This window comes from Phacochoerus africanus, chromosome 1 (genome assembly GCF_016906955.1).
Source record: "Phacochoerus africanus isolate WHEZ1 chromosome 1, ROS_Pafr_v1, whole genome shotgun sequence".
Classification (NCBI taxonomy): domain Eukaryota; kingdom Metazoa; phylum Chordata; class Mammalia; order Artiodactyla; family Suidae; genus Phacochoerus; species Phacochoerus africanus.
The window spans coordinates 97,984,814-98,006,072 of record NC_062544.1 but is presented as its reverse complement, the minus strand read 5'-3'; the positions used below and the strand labels follow the sequence as shown (position 1 = coordinate 98,006,072).

General features: G+C 40.0%; 1 protein-coding gene across 1 annotated transcript in view; it reads right to left on the bottom strand.

The window, feature by feature from the left end:
• Nucleotides 1–17,955, bottom strand: part of STT3B (STT3 oligosaccharyltransferase complex catalytic subunit B) — a 100,303-nt gene extending 82,348 nt beyond the window's left edge. The window contains exon 1 of the mRNA XM_047769405.1: nucleotides 16,842–17,955. Coding sequence (XP_047625361.1) covers nucleotides 16,842–17,152 — 311 coding nt within the window. The 5' untranslated portion in view covers nucleotides 17,153–17,955. The remainder of the gene's footprint in view (nucleotides 1–16,841) is intronic.
• Between the last annotated feature and the right edge of the window lie 3,304 nt (nucleotides 17,956–21,259).

Genomic DNA, 21,259 nt, shown 5'->3' with positions numbered 1-21,259 from the left:
TTGCCAAATTACCTGACACCTATACCTTAGCATGGCAATATGAGAGCAAACATGTTACACTTCAGTTTACTTCTTGAGGAAGGGCAACTAATTCTCATGCAGGTCACTAGAAGTGAAAGAATACAGAGCTGGGAAAAATAAAAATAAGAGGCTCAGTCATGCAATGGCTGGTATCACTAGTAGAAAACATTCCTGAGTCCAAGTCCAAAGATGCTCTGAATTCCATCATGTGTCAAAGAATCCCTCCAATAAGTACAACTACTATACCATTTTCATTACTGCCTTTGAATCTTGGACCCAAGAAATCTGAATTGACATGAAAGTAAGTCATGCTGCCTAAAACATTGGTTTTACACTGGAGAGCTATACTGAGGTTTGTCTGTCTTCAACATACAGAATTAAAATGACCAGAAACTGTTTTCAAAGTACAATCTTCCCAAATTTGAGGGTTGGAAAGAAGTGCCTACAAGTTTATTTCTGTATATTTTGCATTTTGTTCAGACAGGAGAAAGTTGTTTGGTTTTATTCAGTCTTGCATTACAGAATTCAGAACTGCTCTGCGGCATTTTCAGTTTTAAGCAACTCAGCTGCACTTGATGCATGCCTATAGTGTTCTTTTTAAAAGTACACGGGGCAAATATTTGAATATTAGCTGCAAATCCCTAGCTTCTAATGTAATTAAAAAAAATTTCTGACCACAAAACTTAAGAATCTTAATTTCCATGATAAAGTTTGCAAGTAGGGTTAGTCAAGAAAATCTTTATTCCTTTCTGTGTTCTAAGGACTCCAGCAAACTGTCAAAAGTGGGAGACTCAGAGAACTAGTTTGCCTATCAGAAACACAGATGTTTGAAATGTACTGGCAGATCTTTACCGACTGATCCAAGTGAATAATTTAGAGGAAAAAACGACAGGGCTGGGGAAGGCCAGCAAGACTAGAGTACTTGGATCGAAATGTACTGAGTCTAGCTCCATCACTCTGATATCACATAACAAAAACCACACTTTTATCCTAAAACATTATAACGGACCATAAAGGAATATAAAAAAACTTGCAACTTTTCCCAAGCCTCAATCTTTTTTGGGAGGCGGGTAACAAGTAGATTGATGGAAGTGACAGACCATTTCACATGTCTGCATACGCTATTTGTATCTTCTGAGGCGGAGTGACTTCGAGGCCTAATCTCTTAATACAGTACTGACTTCTTATCTGTAAAATGGGGATAATAAAATATCTATCTCACAGGATTACTTAAGGATCAATAAGCCACAAAATGCAGTAAGATTTGCAACAAATTTAACTTAGATTTGTTATCACTCCCTGCCCAACACCAAAACACAAAACAGCCCAATAAAAAAAACTGACCAAAGATATAAGCAAGTATTTCACAAAAGAGGCGACAGAAATGATACACTGTGGTAGCCAGTCTCCAAAGAGAGCCTGAAACAATTCAGTCCCTATATATGCATCTTCTCCCTTGACTCAGACTGGTTGGACAACTTCCTCTCTCTCAAAACACTTTCTTAGAACCCAGATACCATGCTGTGAGGCAGCCCTAACAGCCACATGAAGGAGCCAAAAACCCAGGTGAGCTCCCAATCAAGACTCTAAGCTGTCTCCATCTCAGCCATCCTAGCTCCAGCTGACTTCTAACAGTTGAGCCTCTGGATGACTGTAATCATCCAGCCCCACAGCTGATACCAAGAAGCGGAAGAACTCCCCCTCCCCGACTCAACACAGACTGCAAAATAATGAAAAACTGTTTTTCACTAAGTTTTGGATGGTATACTATATTTTCATAAACAATTGAAACATATTATGACAAAATTCCCAGGTATATGAAGTAAAAATGTATACATATGCATTAGAAAATGTTAGTTTTTAATGTTCATAGTAACATTATTCATAAAAGCAAAAAAACAGGAAACCCAAAGTTTCAATTAGAAAATGAATAAATGCAAGTCAGAGAAGATTATATATAGGATAATACTATTTTTTTAAAGCACCAAACAAAGCAAAACTTAGCATGAGCTTTTTTATTTATTTATTTATTTTTATTATTATTATTTTTTGTCGTTGTTGTTGCTGCTATTTCTTGGGCCGCACCCGCAGCATATGGAGGTTCCCAGGCCAGGGGTCGAATCGGAGCTGTAGCCACCGGCCTACGCCAGAGCCACAGCAACGCGGGATCCGAGCCACGTCTGCAACCTACACCACAGCTCACGGCAACGCCGGATCGTTAACCCACTGAGCAAGGGCAGGGATCGAACCCGCAACCTCATGGTTCCTAGTCGGATTCGTTAACCACTGCGCCACAATGGGAACTCCAGCATGAGCTTTTTTTTTTTTTTTTTTTTTTTAACTATGACAAAGTAAATGTTAAATAAAACTCAGGATAATGGTTTCCTAGGGCTAAGAGGAAAACCAAGGGCATAGGCTACAGAAGGAACATGGATAGATGAGAAGCTGGTAGTGTTCTAGTTCTATAGCTGGACAGGGGTTTCACTGGTGTTTATCACTATGTTCATAAATACACATATGGCTATATACATTCTTTCATATGCAAGTTATAGTCTCAATAGACTGATTTACAAAAAAAAAGTATTTGTAACATTATGTGGCAATTCACATTCAATAGTTTCTCTATAAACTCTTTAAAAGTCTAAAATGATTTTTATTTCAGAAGGAAAACCTTTTTCTTTTTTCAGTTTGATAAATTATTTTAACAACCAAAACAAAGTATCTTAAACTGGAGAAAAGGTCTCCTGTTCTAATGAAGTAACGGTTCATTTCTACAACCTCCAAAAAAATATCCTTACTTAGAAAGATTTTAGTTGCTCCTCAAGCTCACTTTTCTTCTTTGAACAAAGTAAGATTAAGATTACATTTCATGGAGTTTCCGTTGTGGCGCAGTGGTTAACGAATCCGACTAGGAACCATGAGGTTGAGGGTTCGGTCCCTACCCTTGCTCAGTGGGTTAACGATCCGGCGTTGCCATGAGCTGTGGTGTAGGTTGCAGACGCGGCTCGGATCCCGCGTTGCTGTGGCTCTGGCGTAGGCCGGTGGCTACAGCTCCGATTGGACCCCTAGCCTGGGAACCTCCATATGCCATGGGAGCGGCCCAAGAAATAGCAAAAAGACAAAAAAAAAAAAAGATTACATTTCATGGAGTTTCTGTGGTGGCGCAGTGGTTAACGAATCCGACTAGGAACATGAAGTTGCAGGTTCGATCCCTGGCCTTGATCAGTGGGTTAAGGATCTGGCGTTGCCATGAGCTGTGGTGTGTGTGGGTTGCAGACGCGGCTCGGATCCTGCGTTGCTGGCTCTGGTGTAGGCCAGTGGCTATAGCTCTGACTGGGCCCCTAGCCTGGGAACCTCCATATGCCGCAGGAGCAGCTCAAGAAAAGAAAAAAATTACATTTCATCTACTGCACATTGTTTCATTATCTTGTTCCTTTTAAATGTCAGAAAGTTGCTTAGGATATTAAAATAAAAAGTTTTCTTTAGATGTAGCCTAGAGTAAAAGTGATACTAGGATTAAAATTAAACTTCCATGAAGCAAGTTTAAGTTTTCAAATTTAAGAACATATGCAATATTTTAATTGTCAATATATTTAACAAACCCTGTCCAGATTTTTGTTTGCTTGCTTTTCAGGGCCACAGGTATATGCAAGTTCCCAGGCCAGGGTCAGTTTGTAATCCTTCATCTGATGCTAGATACCCGTGTCTCTGTAATCAACAAGTTCTTGGTTTTCCAAGAGTTACCAGATACTCCCATGGTGAATCTGTAAGTTCCAGAATGTCTGATAGCAAGGACTTTTTCACTGGAGGTGCCTATTCAGCACCTCAGAACTGCCCATGGGTATTGGGAGAGTCCTCCCCTAAAGTCGCTCACTTCTCTGCAGGAAGATGGCAGAAAGGATCAAGACTCCAGAGCTGCAGCTGACGGCCTACACCACAACACAGGATCTGATCCGTGTCTTTGACCTACACTGCAGCTCACATCAACGCCAGATTCGGTCCCACCGAGCAAGGCCAGGGATCAAACAGGAGTCCTTATGTATATACTGGTGTCGGATTCATTTCTTCTGCGACACAACAGGAACACCATGTAACATTTTTTAAGGGCAAACTGATGGATAAAGGCTTTTTTAAAAAAGCACACATTTTTAAGGAAAAACGTTTTGAGATCATTACAGCACATTAGGAGTCACAGGAATATTAATATATTTACATGGAATGATAGTATCATTAAACACATGGTCAGTCATTTTGATAGAGGTCAATCCATAGTAAAAGAAGATAAAGTCTTTCTTTTTTTTGGGGGGGGGGCTGTTTACGGCCACACCCATGGCATATGGAAGTTCCCAGGCTAGGAGCTGAATCAGAGCTACAGCTGCCGGCCTACACCACAGCCACAGCCATGCCAGATTTGAGCTGAGTCTGTGACCTACACCACAGCTCCTGGCAACGCCAGATCATCCCTAAAAGCAACAAAGACTTTCTATCATGACCCCCCCCCCAAATGATTAGACATAGACAAAACTGTTTCCATTCCAGACACTTTAATGGAGACAGACAACTTATTTCATCACCAATGAGTATTTTTATTTAGTATCCTTTAACCTCTTATTGTAAAGTTTAAAGATTAGTCAGAGCTGTGATGGCTTCCTTAAGTGTTGCTTAATTTTCATACTAATTACCTATAATATAAAGTTAAGAGCCAAGAAACCAAATGGATCCTTAATCCAACCCCACTTGAACTCATCATTTGTATGGATTTATCATGTTTTAAGTAGTTTCTGTGCATACAAAGATCATTTTCATTCTTCCACATCAATACTATTCTCAAGTTTAAATAAAATGCCAGATTATGAATTTTACTTCCATTGCCAATGTCTTTTTTCATTTATCATCACAAAAGATAACAGCACTGAAACTTTTATCATTCATATGGTTTTTAGATACTCACTAGTCTGTCTTTTCTTATTCAATATTCCTTAACTGGTGAGTTAAAACTCCCGAGAGAACTCTGATCTAACAGTTGTTTGTAGTTTGAAAAAATACTTGTTCAACTACAACCTCCTTCCCTTTAAGTTCTTCCTAAGGTATCCACCCATTCAACTAGCCATCTCCCAACTGCTAATGGCAATCACTGAAACTCATATAAATCACTTCTATAAGCACTATCACCTCCTTTATCAACTTTCCTTAAGATTAAAATGACACCTTTACTGAGAGCGATATTATGATGTTCAATACTAAATGGTTCACCATAGCGATTCTTGTGTGTGTTTCAGTGTGAGACAGGGATGTTTTTCCACCAGCAAGCAATTTTCTGACACTAGCTAGGTGTCCCACAATTCAACTGACACTATTAGTTGAATCTGGAGAGAGCATCAGATTCCACAGGTTAAGAACCTGACATAGTGTCTGTGACGATGTGGGTTCCATCCCTGGTCTCACTCACAGTGGGTTAAGGATATGGCTTTGCTGTGAGCTGTGGTGTAGGTCAGCATCTGCAGGTCCAATTCTACCCCTAGCCTGGGAACTTCCATATGACTCAGGTGCGGCCCTAAAAAGCTTAAAAAAAAAAAAAAAAAAGGATAAAGGATCTGTGTTTATATAAACTGAACACTCATTATGGTCCCAATACACTACAGCTATTCTAGGAAGATTAGAAACAATATTCTTACCCTAAAGGATCTTCTGTTTGTCTCTCTATAATAATGACAGGGACAGAATAAAGAGCCAAAGTTGGTAATTACATAGTTAATCCCACTAGGGGATTATAAGTAGAGAAATATATGAGAGACCCTGCAAAGTTAATGATCACTTAAAAACTCAGGCTTGCAGAGCAACAAAATCATGTAACAGAAGAACAAGACATACCCCAAAACAATAGAATAATGATGGAATGGGACCCACACCCAGCCCAGTGAGGTTAATAAATTAATGATTTCCAGGACTTGGCTTCTCCTCACACACTAAAAACAAAGACATAGAAAAAGGTAACCTTATACTAAACCCTGAAACAATGTAGCCTGTTTTAGTATATGTTACATCCTTTTTGCTCATTTCTACTGTGCCATGACAGTCCCAATTTAAGCATGTAAGGACAAGAGGAGGAGCTAATGATGGAGTTTAAAGTCTACTCAAAAATAAGGAAAAAGGTGGTGTACTTCCCTTCCCCACTTTTCCTCTGATTACAAAACAGTAACCCACTAGGTTTTCTAGGCAAAGCATGCCCTTGCCCACCAGCCTGCATATAAACCTCAGGAGTGTCCTATTCTAATCAACTCTTTCCTTACCTATCACTCTGCCTTTTGCTGAATTCTTTGTGCTGAGACAGAAGAACGTACTGAGTCCCAAAATGCATTGTGTGGTTTCAATAACAGTAATAATAAATTATTATCATTATTCAGTAGAGGGGGAAATGAACACTGTATCACCATAGTAGTAACCTGACAATTTAGGCAGAGGACAAGTAACAACTTCAATCTCCTGAGGGTTTTTACATTACAGGTGTTTAAAATCTTCAAAAAGGCTCTGATCTATTTAAATGAACAGTCATAAACAAAATTTAACTGAAGTAAGTCTGCTTTGTACTGGGATTGATACAACTTGTACCTATACCTCTCACACAAAGCAGATAAACTATACCAGATTGTTATTTCTCAAAGAGGTATGTTGGGCATGTTTCCTAACAGTTATTAATACATTTCAGAAAATTATCCCTATTTCCCTGGAGAATTCACAAGAGGAATAATACTAGCTTAAATCATTAGGGTGGACCAGTAATCAAATAGAGTCTAATCCAAAGTTTCTCTATGGCATGTATTACATGGGATTTAGGGAAGGAAGCATAATAAAGATATGTTCCTTATGATACTTGCTTCAAATTTTAAGTTTGAATTCTGCAGAAATGTCAATTGATTAGGAGCTCCCATTGTAGCACAGTGGAGATGAATCTCTAGTATCCACGTGGTTGTGGGTTTGATTCCTGGCCTCACTCAGTGGGTTAAGTATCCGGCATTGCCATGAGCTGTGGTGTGGGTGGCAGACGAGGCTCAGATCCCACCTGGCTGTGGCTGTGGTGTAGGCTGGAAACTTCCATATGCCTCAGGTGCGACCCTAACAAAAAACAAACAAAAAAATCGGTTGACTAAATGGGAAATTTGAAGACAGTCCTAGATTTATTCTTCAACTAATAATGAATTAACTATACAGCCCTTTATCTGTTCACAAATACAAATGAAATCAACTGCTTTCCATTCAAGTAGCATGGGTTCCACAGTAACACAAAGCAGAAAAATATCAAAGTTGATCAAAATCATTGCAACCAATAAACAGAAATGCACTAGAAACATTCATGTTTACTGTTTCACTTAAGAACTGCTTTCTAATTAAAAGCTCAAAAGCTGGAATCGTGTTTCTAAGACTATCCTTAAATCACTTGCTAACACTTAATGACAAATTCTCACACCCAAGTAGATTCCAAGTTCCTACATAAAGATCAATGACCTTTTCTTTACCATTCTCCAAATAAAACTTTTTATCCCCTAAAGACAGGATCCTACTTAAAGGATCCTACTACAATCACACTTTTCCCATTCTTTTTGAACACTATCTAATAAATCAATAAAAGAAAGATATTGAGACAGGCTGAGACTTGGGACCCTTTACTGCAGTGCTTGCAACTGAGCAAACAAGCAAAGGAACCTGTTACTTGTTCTCGACCCCTCAGTGTTGCAGCCGGAATTCCTCATGTGGGCTCTTATCAATTTATATTGATTAAAGAGCTCAAGGAGTTCCCGTCACGCGCATCGGAAACGAATCCGACTGGGAACCTTAAGGTTACAGGTTCGATACATGGCCTTGCTCAGTGGGTTAGGGATCTGGCATTGCCATGAACTGTCACGTGGGTCGCAGACGTGGCTTGGATCTGACGTTGCTGTGGCTGGGGTGTAGGCTGGCAGCTGCAGCTCTGATTGAACCCCTTGCCTGGGAACCTCTACATGCCATAAGTGCGGGCCTAAAAAGCAAAACAACAACAACAAACAAAAAAAACCAAACAACAGCCCAAGAACCCAGGTTGGTAACAAAATGGGAAAAGAATAAAAGTGGTGGCCATGCAAGACTGGAAGAAAGCAACATGAAAATAAAGCTATTCAATACCTATGACACCTATACAAACAAAATCACACACAGCCCAGGGTCAGCAACCCTCTACAAAAATACCAATACCTTAAACAGTCCCTTCTTAGGGTTTTCCTTAAATTCCTACAGTTCATATCCCCTTTCAATATTCTCTTTCCTTCTTTCAAGAACTAAGTATAGCAACTCCTTTCCTTATGTAAATGTCAATGTATACACTTTAAAATGAACAACAGTTGGCAAAAGCCACAGTAATTTTGCATTTATCTGATTATTATTTGTCTCTTGAAAGACAGTGGTATTTTCTCCCCCATCCTCTCTTCTTTATAGTCTCAGTGTTTGTTCAAAGATTAAATCTCTGGCCAATTACTACCTTTTAAAAAACTTATCTAGAGACAAAGTTGAATCCAGCTCAAGAGTTCAGTCATGAGCTAATTTTTGAAGAGGATGCCTGCCTTTTCTTTCTTACGGGTACCTCCTGCTGCAAAAGATTAGGCCACCTCTTCAGGTGGGCGAGAAGCCTGGTTAATCAAATTATTGCTAAATCTTATCACCCAAAAACTCTCAACAACCCTTTGATCAATGAAGATGAATCTTAAAAACAATGATGAGCAAAAAAAGCAAGACATAAAAGCCACAAGTGTATTTTTCTAAACTTTTGAAATAGGCAAAACTAAATTATACTATTTTGGAATGTACTCAGAATTATACTACCTATAAGGAAAAGCAAGGATGTAATTACTATAAAAGTATGTGTTGGGGGTGGGTACTGAGAAAGCACACACAAAGAATTGTGAGGTGGTGGCAATGTTCTTGATCATCTGGGTGATGGTCACATGGGTGTTTATTTTGCAATTAGTCATTACGATGTACATTAGGTTTATATACTTTTCAGAATATGTCATAATTCATCATAAAAGAAAAAATTTTTAAAGACTGAAACTGAGCAAGTGGCTGACAATAAAAATCCTTTGTAGAACACATTTCTCTTGTTTATTTAACTATTTAAGACATATTCAAAGAGTATCTCAAAAACAAGAGTACTGCCTATTATTCTGTATTCTTATTTTTCCTGTGGATTACACAAGCCTAATAGTTTAGTTTAACAAATAAAACCTTCCTAAATAGGATGTATTCTCTTTTACAGAACTTAACTGGTATTTTAAGGGCAGACATGAACCACTAAGAGAGTAGATCTAAAAAGTTCTCGTGGCAAGAAAAAAAAATTTTTGGTAACTATGTAATGTGATGAATGTTATACTGTGATGATCATTTCAAATGTATATATATATGGAATCTAAAAAAGGGATATAAATGAACTTATATGCAGACCAGAAACAGACTTAGACTTTGAAAAACTTACGGTTTACAAAATCTTACAAAAAATGCATACAAGTATCAAATCATTATGTTGTACATCTGAAACTAATGTTATATGTCAATTATACCTCAATTTGTACAAAAAAAAAAAAAAAGAATAGGCATGGTGGTCACAAGTGAGTTTCCAGCCATGATTCTTTTTGTCAGCTATACTCATGCTCATTTGGTCAGCAACAAACAATTCTGCAGTGCATATACTAGAACACTTTAGAAATTTATTATGAATTACTATATTTTAATTTTCAAAACCGTAATGGAAAACGGTATATGCTGTAATATTATCTATCCATCTATCTATGGAGAAAGAGGGAGAGAAAGGGATAATTTAAGTTCAAAAACCAAATTCATAAAGTCATTTATAGGTTGGAGAGATTGCTAGATATCACTAAAGAAAAGAACACCCAGAGTGTGGAAAAAAAAAAAAATCTTTAACTACCTGACAATGAAGAAAAAAGTTAAAAAAATATAAGTTTGAATAGTTCAACTATGGCAACTATTAAGGAAATTACAGATAACTGACAATTTTTAAATCACTACTTCTAAAGTCAAACTTCACAAAATGCTGTTTTTATAGCTTAATGTGAATTGCCAACATCTCCCATATCATCAATTTAAAGTGAATATTAGAAACTAACTTCCTTTCATCTGAAGTAACAATTTTCAAACAACTTCTCAAAAAACTTCCTCTAATACAAACACAGGTGCGAAGAAAATAAAAATGCCATCTAGCCAAGCCACAGCTGTTCTACCTTAGTAAAAGTAGTTCACCCCTCTGGTAATCAGCTTCTATGCCCAGAAAACAAGACAAGCCAACCAACATAAACTCTAAAGTTCTTTAGACTACAGAATTCTGAGTCTACTCTGAGAGTTTAGCTTGCACCCCATAATTTCCTTAACTAGAATGGCTTAATATCTCCAATCGCATTACTCTGAACTTTTTACAGACAAATCTAAATGAAAACAACAAAACAAATAAAAAGAAAAAGAAAAAAATAAATGAAATCACTTGGATTCAATCATCTTTTCCTCTCATTCAGCTATACCCTTAAAAGCCCCTCTCTGAAAATTCATAGTCATTCAGGTACAAGAACTTAATGCCATCAACAACTCTTCTCTCTTCTCTATATCAAAACAAAGTAAGGAGCCATCAACCAAATAGTGAATACAATCAAGCTAGAGCCGGGACTGTGCCTAGGCATTGTGATAGGCCAACATACGAAGGCTTATATCAGGGCAGCTGATTTTAAAACATAAATTAAATGGAGGACACTTTCATTTAAGTCTGCCTTGGAGGCAAAGGATGCAACAAAAAGGACATAGATTTTGGAGAACAGATAGACTTGCACTGCTCAATCCTTGAGAAGAATACTGAATTGCAATTTCTTCTATCTACAAAAATAAAAGATATTACCTTATCTCTCCAATTCCACATCTGAAATCAATTTATAACACAATGTAAAAACTAAGCATCTACTACTTTTTAGAGCACACATTAAAGTTATCCTGCATTACAAATTTCCCCCCCCCAAAAAAGAAAAAAAGTCACAGATGATATGGTCAACTTAGTGTACCAGTCACAATTTTCTAGAAATTTGTTTTTCAAAAAATAGTACAAACTTGACCAACACAAAAGACATTCACCAACCTATGCACAGGTCATATTCCAAAATATGTTTAAACGTTTTTCATTTAAAACTATGAAAGCAATTTTCCCAAAAAATGAAACTCCACATAGTAGCAAGGTTTCCTGTCAAGTCTACAAATGCCAGTTAACTTACATTTTCTTAAAATAAAAGAGCCTCTAGCAGTGGCTACTATTTCTTCCAACCCTTACCCTTACATAACAAACATTAAAAAAAAAAAAAAATCTTATGGTGTTGCCACTTTTTTTTAAACCCAAAATCCCAAGAAATTATTCATGGTCAGAGTAGGAAAGTAAGGACCACAGAAACCTTCCCAGAAAAGAGTAAGAGGTTTAAAAACAAACAAAAAAATGTCTACCAGAATAAGGTAAAGCAAATAAAGGGTGACGATGGAGTAGCAGGTTAACCATTTACATGTTTTCCCTTTTCAACAGTATTACTTTGGCCCATATATTATAGTTGTGGGTCTTATTTTAAATATGTTCTCTTTTCTTCCTATTTATTGGAGGGATTGACAAGGCACTTTTGCAATCTTACATAAAACTAAATTAAGTATTACATCTGGATAAAACATGGCAACAAAAGAGCATGAATAAGACTTGGAGTAAGCAACAGACTGACCAATAAAGACTTCTAATGATTCAAAAGAGATTAAGACTTCCGCATAAACTAAATCTAATAAAACCAACATCAATACCTTTCTAACAACTTGTGAGTTTCTCCTGAGACATCAGTTTCAAAAGTCATTTAACAGACTTGGGTTAATGTGCTGATGTATGATGCACTGTGATAAGTGACTAACCCACACCTACAAGGACTGGATCTGATTCTACCCTGCAGTTCAACTGAGGATGATATATAAATAGTATTTATACTCATTATAGTCAAGTTTTATAGCAAAATGCTATCCAGAAACAAGAGCTCCTCTTTACCATCGAGTTGAGGAACAAAGATGACATTCTTCACATTACAGTCAACCAACCATGCACTATCAGTATCCTGCAAGCAGGGTTAAATGCAATAATGGACAAAGATACAATAAAGAAAACAAATACTAACTGTAGCATCTAGGTGTTCAGTACAAGTGTTCATTATAAGAAGCTTTCAACTTTTCTGCATGCTTTAAAATTTTCATAATATAACAATTTAGCAATATACAGATCTGCTGAATTGTAGGGTACTTTATAATTCAGGTTAACTGCTCTAACAGCATTGTTTTCAAAGTAAACAAATGGAGGACAAAACCATGATTCGGTCACTCAAGAATATTAATCCTTCTGTTATTTCTGAGAGCACATACTGAGTCATAATAAGATACTACGATGAAGAGAATTTTTAAGTTTCTCATACCCCAAAGCACCCGAAACTAATTATTTTTAAAAATCAAAGTACATTTGAGTTATAATGTGCCAATTTCTGTTGTACAGCAAAGTGGCTTAAATATATGTGTGTGTGTGCATTCCTTTTCATTTTATGATTTATCTCAGGAGACTGGATATAGTTCCATGTGTTATACAGTAGGACCTCAGTGTCTATCAATCCTAAATGCAATAGTTTGCATCTACTACCCCCAAACCTCCAGTTCATCCCTCTCCCTCCTTCCCTTTGGCAATCACAAGTCTGTTCCCAAAACTTATTGAGAACATAAAAATCAGAGATTAAGTATACACAGGCTAGTAAGTTTCCCTACATTCATAACAACCGGGTCTGAGCCTGTAATAAAATTAAGTTTCTACTTGGTCTATGACCAATGTTGTCTTTATGAAAACTACTCATGGCAGTAGAGGGTGGGCAGTTTTACTCAAGTTAGCCCTTGACAAATCAATACCCTAAAGAGAAATAAAAACTTCCAAAGTCGTTGCTGACAAACCCTAACTTCCCCAGGATCTGTCACATGCCTCATGAAACCTGTGATTACTACATATAGGTGTCACCATGCTTAACTCAAATGGAAGCAGGTCCAATCGGATTATCCAACCCAGCAGCTCAAGGCACTCCCTGCACCTCCGACCTAAGTGTTCTTATAACTTAGAATGAAGTCAAGACCTCAAGGCTAGAAAAATTTTAAACTACAATGAAATCAGTGTTAGTATAACTGTTCTGAAGTGCCTCTGGACAGCCATTGCTAATGATTCCACAAAGTGACTTTCTAAGTTTTAGGGACATTTCTGTTCTAAAACTGGTTTTGTTACCCATTTTGTCTTTTTCAGAATGGAGGTCAATAGCCTTTTTGTCATCTGCAGAGTGAAGAAAAACATGGAGACCTCAAAGTACAGGAAACAGCTTATGTTCCAAAGGTTCGTCACTCCTTTGAAAGCATGTTTTTGTATTAATTAACCTATCTATTTATACCATAGTTTCTATGAAAAACTGCGCCCCAAGTTTCAACTCCAAACTGCAATCTTCCGTCCTGCAAAAACATGTCTGCTGCCCTTTCGCAGCTAACTGTAGCTAAAACTAAGGCTCAGAGCAGTCTCCCTCTAGAGCTCTAGGAGAACCCACTACAACCTTTTCAAGCAGGAAAAATGGCAACTCTCCTTTATAGGGAGTTTTTCCATTGCCTCTGTGGGAGAAGGTACCACAATTTAACAACATAATGGTTATGGGAAATGCACCGGGTGAATATAAAGTTATTAATGGTTACAACAAAAATAAGTAGAAGCTATATTCTTTTGCATATAAAACAAGATAAAATTAGGTGCTGTTAAACTAGTTGGACAACCAAATGTTTGCCAAGTACAGACAACATATTCTCAAACTATGTCCTCTTGTCTGATCACTCAACTGTTACGAGAGGAAATCACTAATGGGAAGTGGTGAGGAGATCATTACCAAAAATGCTGCAAAGTTCTACAAAAGTCAGTGTACTTTAAAATGCAATATACATTACTAATACCATATACCACCCTTTATAACAACTGGTAAGATTTATAAAATAACCTGAGTGACAAACTTAAAAAACAAGTACAACTTTGTGACAATGAGTCACCTTTGGCAGCTAACTAGAGTCTTACACAATTTAGGCACTAATGCTAAAATTTACAGAAATAATTTGCAGAGAAAATAAACTTTTCATTAAAAAGACTTCAGAAGTGAAGCCAGTAACAGAGACATGAAAAAGAGATTATAATAAATTGGTGTATGGATACAGAAGCTAAGAGGAACATTTAAATATTATTAAAGGTTCATGTCATTACTACATGTTAAAATTGTAATCTGAAACTCCAAAGATAGTAAAACACCAGAGTGTTTGTAGAATCAAAGAGTTGGTACTATTAGTAGCTTTGAAGGAAAACCACTTTTAAAATCCAAAGTAATGACAGGTGATCTATACCTAACCCCCTTTAAAAAAATCTTTCAACAAGAATGGATTATTAAGAATAAGATGCCTGAGATCTTCAAAAGATATGAAGAGAAAAATCAAAGGAGCAAAGTAAGGATTTTTTTTGGATTGAAAATTTTCTCATTAAGTCACCTTAAACATACTTAGATATTGGATTTATACTGGCAAATTTCCATTCACAATAAGGGATAACATCAATTCTATTATTATAAAAACCTATTTGGTCAAAATTATCTACCATTATTAAAACATAAACATTTAACAAGGACTATAATAAGACATTAACTGGGAATATAATAAAACAAACATTAAAACTATCAGTAAGCACAACACTTACATTAAGTAGGCCTTTAAGACTAGGTTTAGATACCTTTAGAGTATATGAATTAAAATTCAAATGTTACTCTAATAAAAGATGTTTCTGAAATGGTGTTTTTATGCAGAGAAAAATACACTAAACAAATTTTCATGTGAGTAAAAAAGGATAATGCTCTCCAAGCATATTCTTAAAACTAGAGAAGAAATCAACTTTTAATTTTTTGCCATATTAAAAAAAATCTTATCTGTGAAGCAACCTGATAAAAATTTTCATGACTACAATACTCAATTTTAGTAGAAACCTTTGGCTGACTTGATACAGATTTCTAATCTTCCTTCAAAATAGGGGAAAAAATATCAATGGCCTAATAATTCAATTGTGAATTTTTCTGCAATCCTTAATTTTAGCCTCAATGTTACTACTAAACATAATTTGGCCTTCTGTTTATAAAAATAATAGTCTCTGGAAACATTATTCACAATTTTTGTTACCCATGATGTTTGGTCAACCATGCACTTCTGTGGCTGTACTCTGAAAAAAAAACAGAACTTTCTCTTTTCACATTGTTCAGTAAAATATTAGCAGTTTTCATTTTCTGGTTCCAATTTCATTTTTATCTAACTTGCTTATGCGTATCAAAGCTAAGACTAAAAATACTCTTTCCAGTTCATACACTTCAGAGTAATTTATTTTCTTCTGTGATTCCAAGGAACACAAAGTTAAAAAAAAAAAATCAAACCTCTAAAATAGAATTAAAATGTTTCATGGAAGAATGTCACAGCTGTTAACTATCCACCTAATGAATTGAGTGGGCCCCTCTGGTGTTCAATAGATGATGCACTACCAATTTTCTACCCATAATAGAACTTGAAAAAGTATTTTAATATATGGGTAACTCATTTCCCAAAACAACTATTATCCATATATTTAGTAACTGTCAAGAAGATTATATTTTCAATGATAAAACAAATACCCTCAAGTTTAGTTGGGTCTAATTATAAGGAAGATTAACTCTGGCCTGATAGGTCAAAACGACGAATTAAGTTCGTTTAAAAAGCATAAACTCGGATTAAAACAAGAAACTAAAAAAAACTCTGCTTGGGCAAGTTGGAAAAAAAATTAAAGCAACTTTCCTACCTAAATAATTCACAGACCAGTCTAGTGTCTAAATTAGCTAGTGCTCTTAATGGGGTAATTAATTTCCTAAAACATTTAGGTCAGTCCCTGATACCATGTGCAACTTAGTGTTACAATCCCGGGCTCCCCATCGCTACGGTACTGTTTGTTCTCTTATCCACTAGCCTTCCCGCAGAAACCAATAAAGGAACTAATGCAATGCTTTCAAATATTGTGCATAACATGCTGAGGGTGACAGTTTGGCTAAGAGAGTGACGATTCTGCTCTAAAAAGCAACCTCAGATATTCGTGGACCAATAAAGTACGGAGTGCGCTTATGGGCCTTGAAAAAAGCCACTTCTGAAAATACTTAACATTAAATAAGTAAGAATCTCCAGCATTCAGATGACTTTCAGGGATACGATTTCCTTTCCTCTCACATCTCACTCACTCGTTTTTTCCCTTCCTGTCCGAGAGCCACGAGAGAAACGATAAAAGCGAGCGAGGCTGAGCAGACGAGGTCCTGCACATCTGGACCCAACTGCAACAGGGCACCCCCTGGGTAAGCCCATCCCAACCGAGCAAAAAACGCGCCCGAAGAGCTGAAAGCAGGCAAAAGAGGCAGGAGGGGAGGCGGGGAACCCGTCGCCAGGCTCCCGGCGTGGCCGATGGGGACTCCGCGAGCCAAGCGGCAGTGCATGGCTCCGTCCGCCGCCCTGCCGGGGTCAAGGTCCCGCTCGGGCGCTCGGGGGAACTTCGCCCACCGGCCGGGGCGCGCCCCAGCTCGGGCCCCGCGGTCCCCCGGCCGGTCCGGGCGGTGCACGGGGGAGGCGCTGGTCCCGGGCCCGCGGGCCGCGGCGGGGGAGGGGCGGCGGGCACTTACCACGGGTCGAACTCGTGGATGATGCTTTCGAAGCGGATGACAGCGAACAGGCGCGAGCTGAATCCGGCGAGCCAGGCCAGGAACAGGATGGTGAAGGAGAGCAGCGACTGCCAGCCAGCAGGCTGCGACAGCCCCCCGGACAGCCCCGCGGGGGCCGGCTTCGGCGCCGCGCCGCCCGCCGCCTTGTGCGCGCACTGGGCCCCGGGCCCGTGGTGACCGTGCCGGCTGTTCCCCAGGGCCATGAGGCCGCTCCACGGGGATGAGTTGAGGGAAGACTTGTGCTTGCTCTCCGGGGCCGAGGGCTCCGCCATGTTGTGCCCCGGCGGCGGGTCTCGCTCCGCGCCGCCGCCGCCGCCGCCTGGTGCGAGGGGTGCTGGGCGGGGACCCGAAGGAGGAGGAGGAGGAAGAAAGAGCAGGAGGAGGGGAGAGCGCCGCGCGCGCCCGCCCTCAGCGCCGCGAGGCCGGGGGCCGGGGGGTGGAGGCGGCGACGGGGAGTCTCCGCCTCAGCCGCGGCTGCGACCGCCGCTCTCTCAACTCGGATGGCCCCAGCGCCCCTCTAGCCATCCGTATCCCCAGAGCAGCTGCGGCAGCGGCGAAAGCCGACGGGACGAGGGCGCCACAGAAAGAACAGAAGCAGACGGAGGCGGCACCACGGCTCCAAGCGGCAATGACATTCCCCTCACACTCGCCACCCGCCCCGCGGTGAGGAGCAGAAGGAGGAGCCCCTTAGCGTCCGGGCGGAGCTCAGGCTACCTCTGACTCCGCCCCCGACCCAACAGGAACTGGCCCTTCCACCTGTCACAATGCGACAGGTCCGTTAGGGGGCGGGCACAGAACCGCGGCTCCCGCCAATAGGGGTGCGAACTGGAGCGGGGGCTTGGCCCAACCGTTTTCCCCTCCCCCTCCTAGCCTCGCGCCCATTCGCCCAGAGCTGCCGCGCAGAGTGGCTACGGCTTCATTGTCAGTTGAAAGACGCGGTTTCGCGCTCTTGTGTTGGCTGCGAGGAGAGATGCTAGGCAGCTCCGCGCGTCGCACGGGATTGAGCCGGGCCCAGGGTTCGGGAGGTGGTCGATGACAGCGGGGCAGCCTCCGTCAGAACCAGCTTACAGGAGACGAATAGCCCCGCACCAACCGGCTGGCCGCTCTTAGGCTCCCAGCGGTCGTGACTTTTAACTCTGTGTGCGGAGCGCCCACCACGTGACCGGACGCGCAGGCGCGCTGCTCCGCGCGTGAGTCTGGCGCGCACGGCTCGGCCACCAGTGGCGCTCCGCTCGCGCGGTGAGTGAGACGCTTGCCTATGCGCGGCGATTCGCCCCGCGGGTAGCGCCCGACATTCTGCCTCCGAGGTTGCGAGCAAGGACGCGTTTGCCAACGCCGAAAATTCTTTGGAGCCGGCAAGCAGGCCCCTAGCTCGGGAACGACCTGCTAGGACCTGTGAACTGCGGATCTCTGGCGTTTTTCACTAGTATTTCTCTAATTGCAAAGGTAGTGTTTGTTCAATGGAAAGGTAGACAGATGCAGGAATCAGTTGCATACATTCCACTGGGGACGAGTGAAACTATTTAACTTCCTGTGGACTTTTAAGTGCTATCTTTAGGAGGTGATGGCTGACTGCAGATTCCCGGACACGAATCTAGGTTGTATTTTTACACCTTTCTCTCCCTTTCCCCATGCCCCTGCCCTCCAAAAAAAAGTGCTACCGGGTAAACTAAATTCAAAGCAAAATAAGCTTAAATGCAAGTGGAGTAATCGACTATTTTCAATAAAAAGTACATATATATGTATGGAGTAGTGGGGAAACTAGAATTGCTCTGATAGAAGCCCCAGAAAGGGCACGAAGTTTCAGTGTAATCAACAGTACTCGAGTGTTGACTTTTCACGTAAATTAACAGTTGATTAACATTTTTATTAGGTAAATAACATCTGAACTTAAAAGCATGTCTTCGAGTAATGTTATAAAGGCACCCAGTTATTTTCTTTAGTCATTTAAAATTTTTACAGAGAAAACTTAAACACATTTAAAAGTTGTGTTTAAATAGTAGGTCTTTTCAAAGTGTTAGATAAATGTACTTTGACGTTGCCCTTTGAAAACGACTGGATCCAGCTACTTTTTTTTTCTTTTTGCTGTGTCCACGCATACATAAACTCCAGGGCCAGGGATCAAACCCTGACCACAGCAACTACCTGCGACACAGCTGTGACAAAGCTGGATCCTTAACCTAGGCCACCAGGGAACTTCCATCTCTTAACCTGGTGAGTGATTAACTTTTCTCCCCTTTCCTTACATAAATAAATAAATCGTCTCATTAAGGAAAGGATGAAAAGATTTCCAGAAATAGACTTTTCCACTAACGATTTAATAGCCGACATTTATTGAACATCTAAATTTTGATGAGAGTTATGATGGAATATTAACGGAGTCCTATTGTACCAGAAAGGTGATGTGCCCTTTGTCAGAGCCCAAACCTTGTATGCCAGAATGCCGGCATTTGGAGTACTTGTGCCTTTGTTCCATGAATCCAAGTTCTGTCAGCCTAAAATAAAATTATTTTGTGTTTTTAATTTATTTGGAAATACCTATTTTATTGTCTTTTGTGTAGATGCTCCCTGCTAAGTTGTACATTATCTTTTTTTTGGGGGGGGTTGTTTAATGGCCAGAATCCTGGTCTGAAAAGTGTCAAAGCTTGGTTCTGATCCCATATTGTGGCTTCTTAGCCATGTAACATTGGACAACTCACCCCCCATGGGTCGCTCTTCCTACTCTTCAAGTAAATTGTTAATATCAAATTAGATGGCTTTAAAACAAAAAACCCAAACAAAAATTAGTTTATCTGAAAATATTTTGAAGGATAGTTGAGGAACATAGAGTAGCGTAAGAGTAAAAATAGCAGGAAAAACTCCTGTTATTCTTGGTCTTCATCCATTCACAGGCTCATTCAACAAGTATTTATTGGGCTTCTCTTTTATGCCAAGCACTTTGTGGACAATGGGATGCAGTAGAGAACATGAGGGATGTGATTCCAGCCCTAGGGAGATGGATATTGACTAAACCATCCCGTTACTAAATACCAAAAGTGGAACGTTACAGATACTGGAAGAGACATACACAGGGGATTTGATTTGCACAAGATGGGAATGTTATCCTGAGGAAGCAGCATTAGGGCTGAGGACCAGGGGTGAGGATGAATGGACCAGGGAGAGAAGAATGGAAAGAATTAGTACTTGCAAAGGTCCTGCAGTGGACTGGGAGGCAAGTACAGGAACCCAGAAAACGGCCAGTATGGATACAACGCAGATAGTGGAACAATGTAGGATAGGAGTTGAATAAATGGCCAGATAGGGTGGAGCATGTTGAGAGGTGTTTTTTCGTTTTATTTTAACCAGAAAGTAGTATGGAGCCACAGATGGCTTTAAGCAGGATGTGGTATGTGTGATGGAATCAGAAAGATGATGGAGTGTGTGTTTTGAAAAGATTACTGGTGTGCCATGTGGAAAGCACCTTGGAGAGGGGGGCTAGTGAGAGTTCTCATCAGTTTTTTGTACCAGTATCTGAGATTTCAGAGGTCACTTCTGTGAGGAATGCATTACTGAAGAACCTCTAAAGAACCCATAGAAATAAACTGCAACTTGTTTCGTTCTTGGTTTCCAGACCAACAACAGGGAAAAATGGTTTCCAGTCAGGGCATGAAGCTTGAGTGTGTTATTTTTTTCTTCTCTGCACTTAACTTCTTTATCCTGCTAGGTGCTTACAGTGTTCTCACCGAGTACCAATATCTGAGGGGTTAGATAGTCAAACATAAACATGTGGTGTGATGAGCAGAGTGGTGATACATCAGGAGCAAAGAGGACAGTGGGCCAGGGCTTTCAAGGGGAGGGAGTGTTTGCGCTGAAACCTGAGTGTGAATTCAGCAAACACACCAGGAAGAGGGATGGGGGGATGCCAAGCAGGAACAAGGAAGTCCTTGGAAATAATACTCCAAGTTTAGTATTAATGAGGGTGTGTTGGAAGATGGAGGCTGAAAGGAAGATAAGAACCATATTATTGAGGATTTCTCTGCCTGGTTAACGGCAGAATACCTTTCAGCAGCTAGGAGCCTTTGAAACATGTAGAAGAATAAAACCATCAGAGTTGGTTGATGGAAAAAATGTTTGACAGCAGCATGAAGGATATACTGGAAGAAGTGAGAGTGGAAGGGTGGGGCCCAGAAAGGAAGAGAGAGATTGGAGAGGTATCAAGAGGGCAGAATCCCAAAATTGATGGTGGGGGTGAGATAAAGGAAGTTAGAGGTTAGGATAAGTCTGGAGTTTCTAGATTGGCCATTCCAGTGGGAGATAGTGTCACAGAAATGGGGAGCATAGGACAAGGAACAGGTTTGGAGGGAAGATGATCAGATCAGCTTTGGGCGTGTCATTTTTTT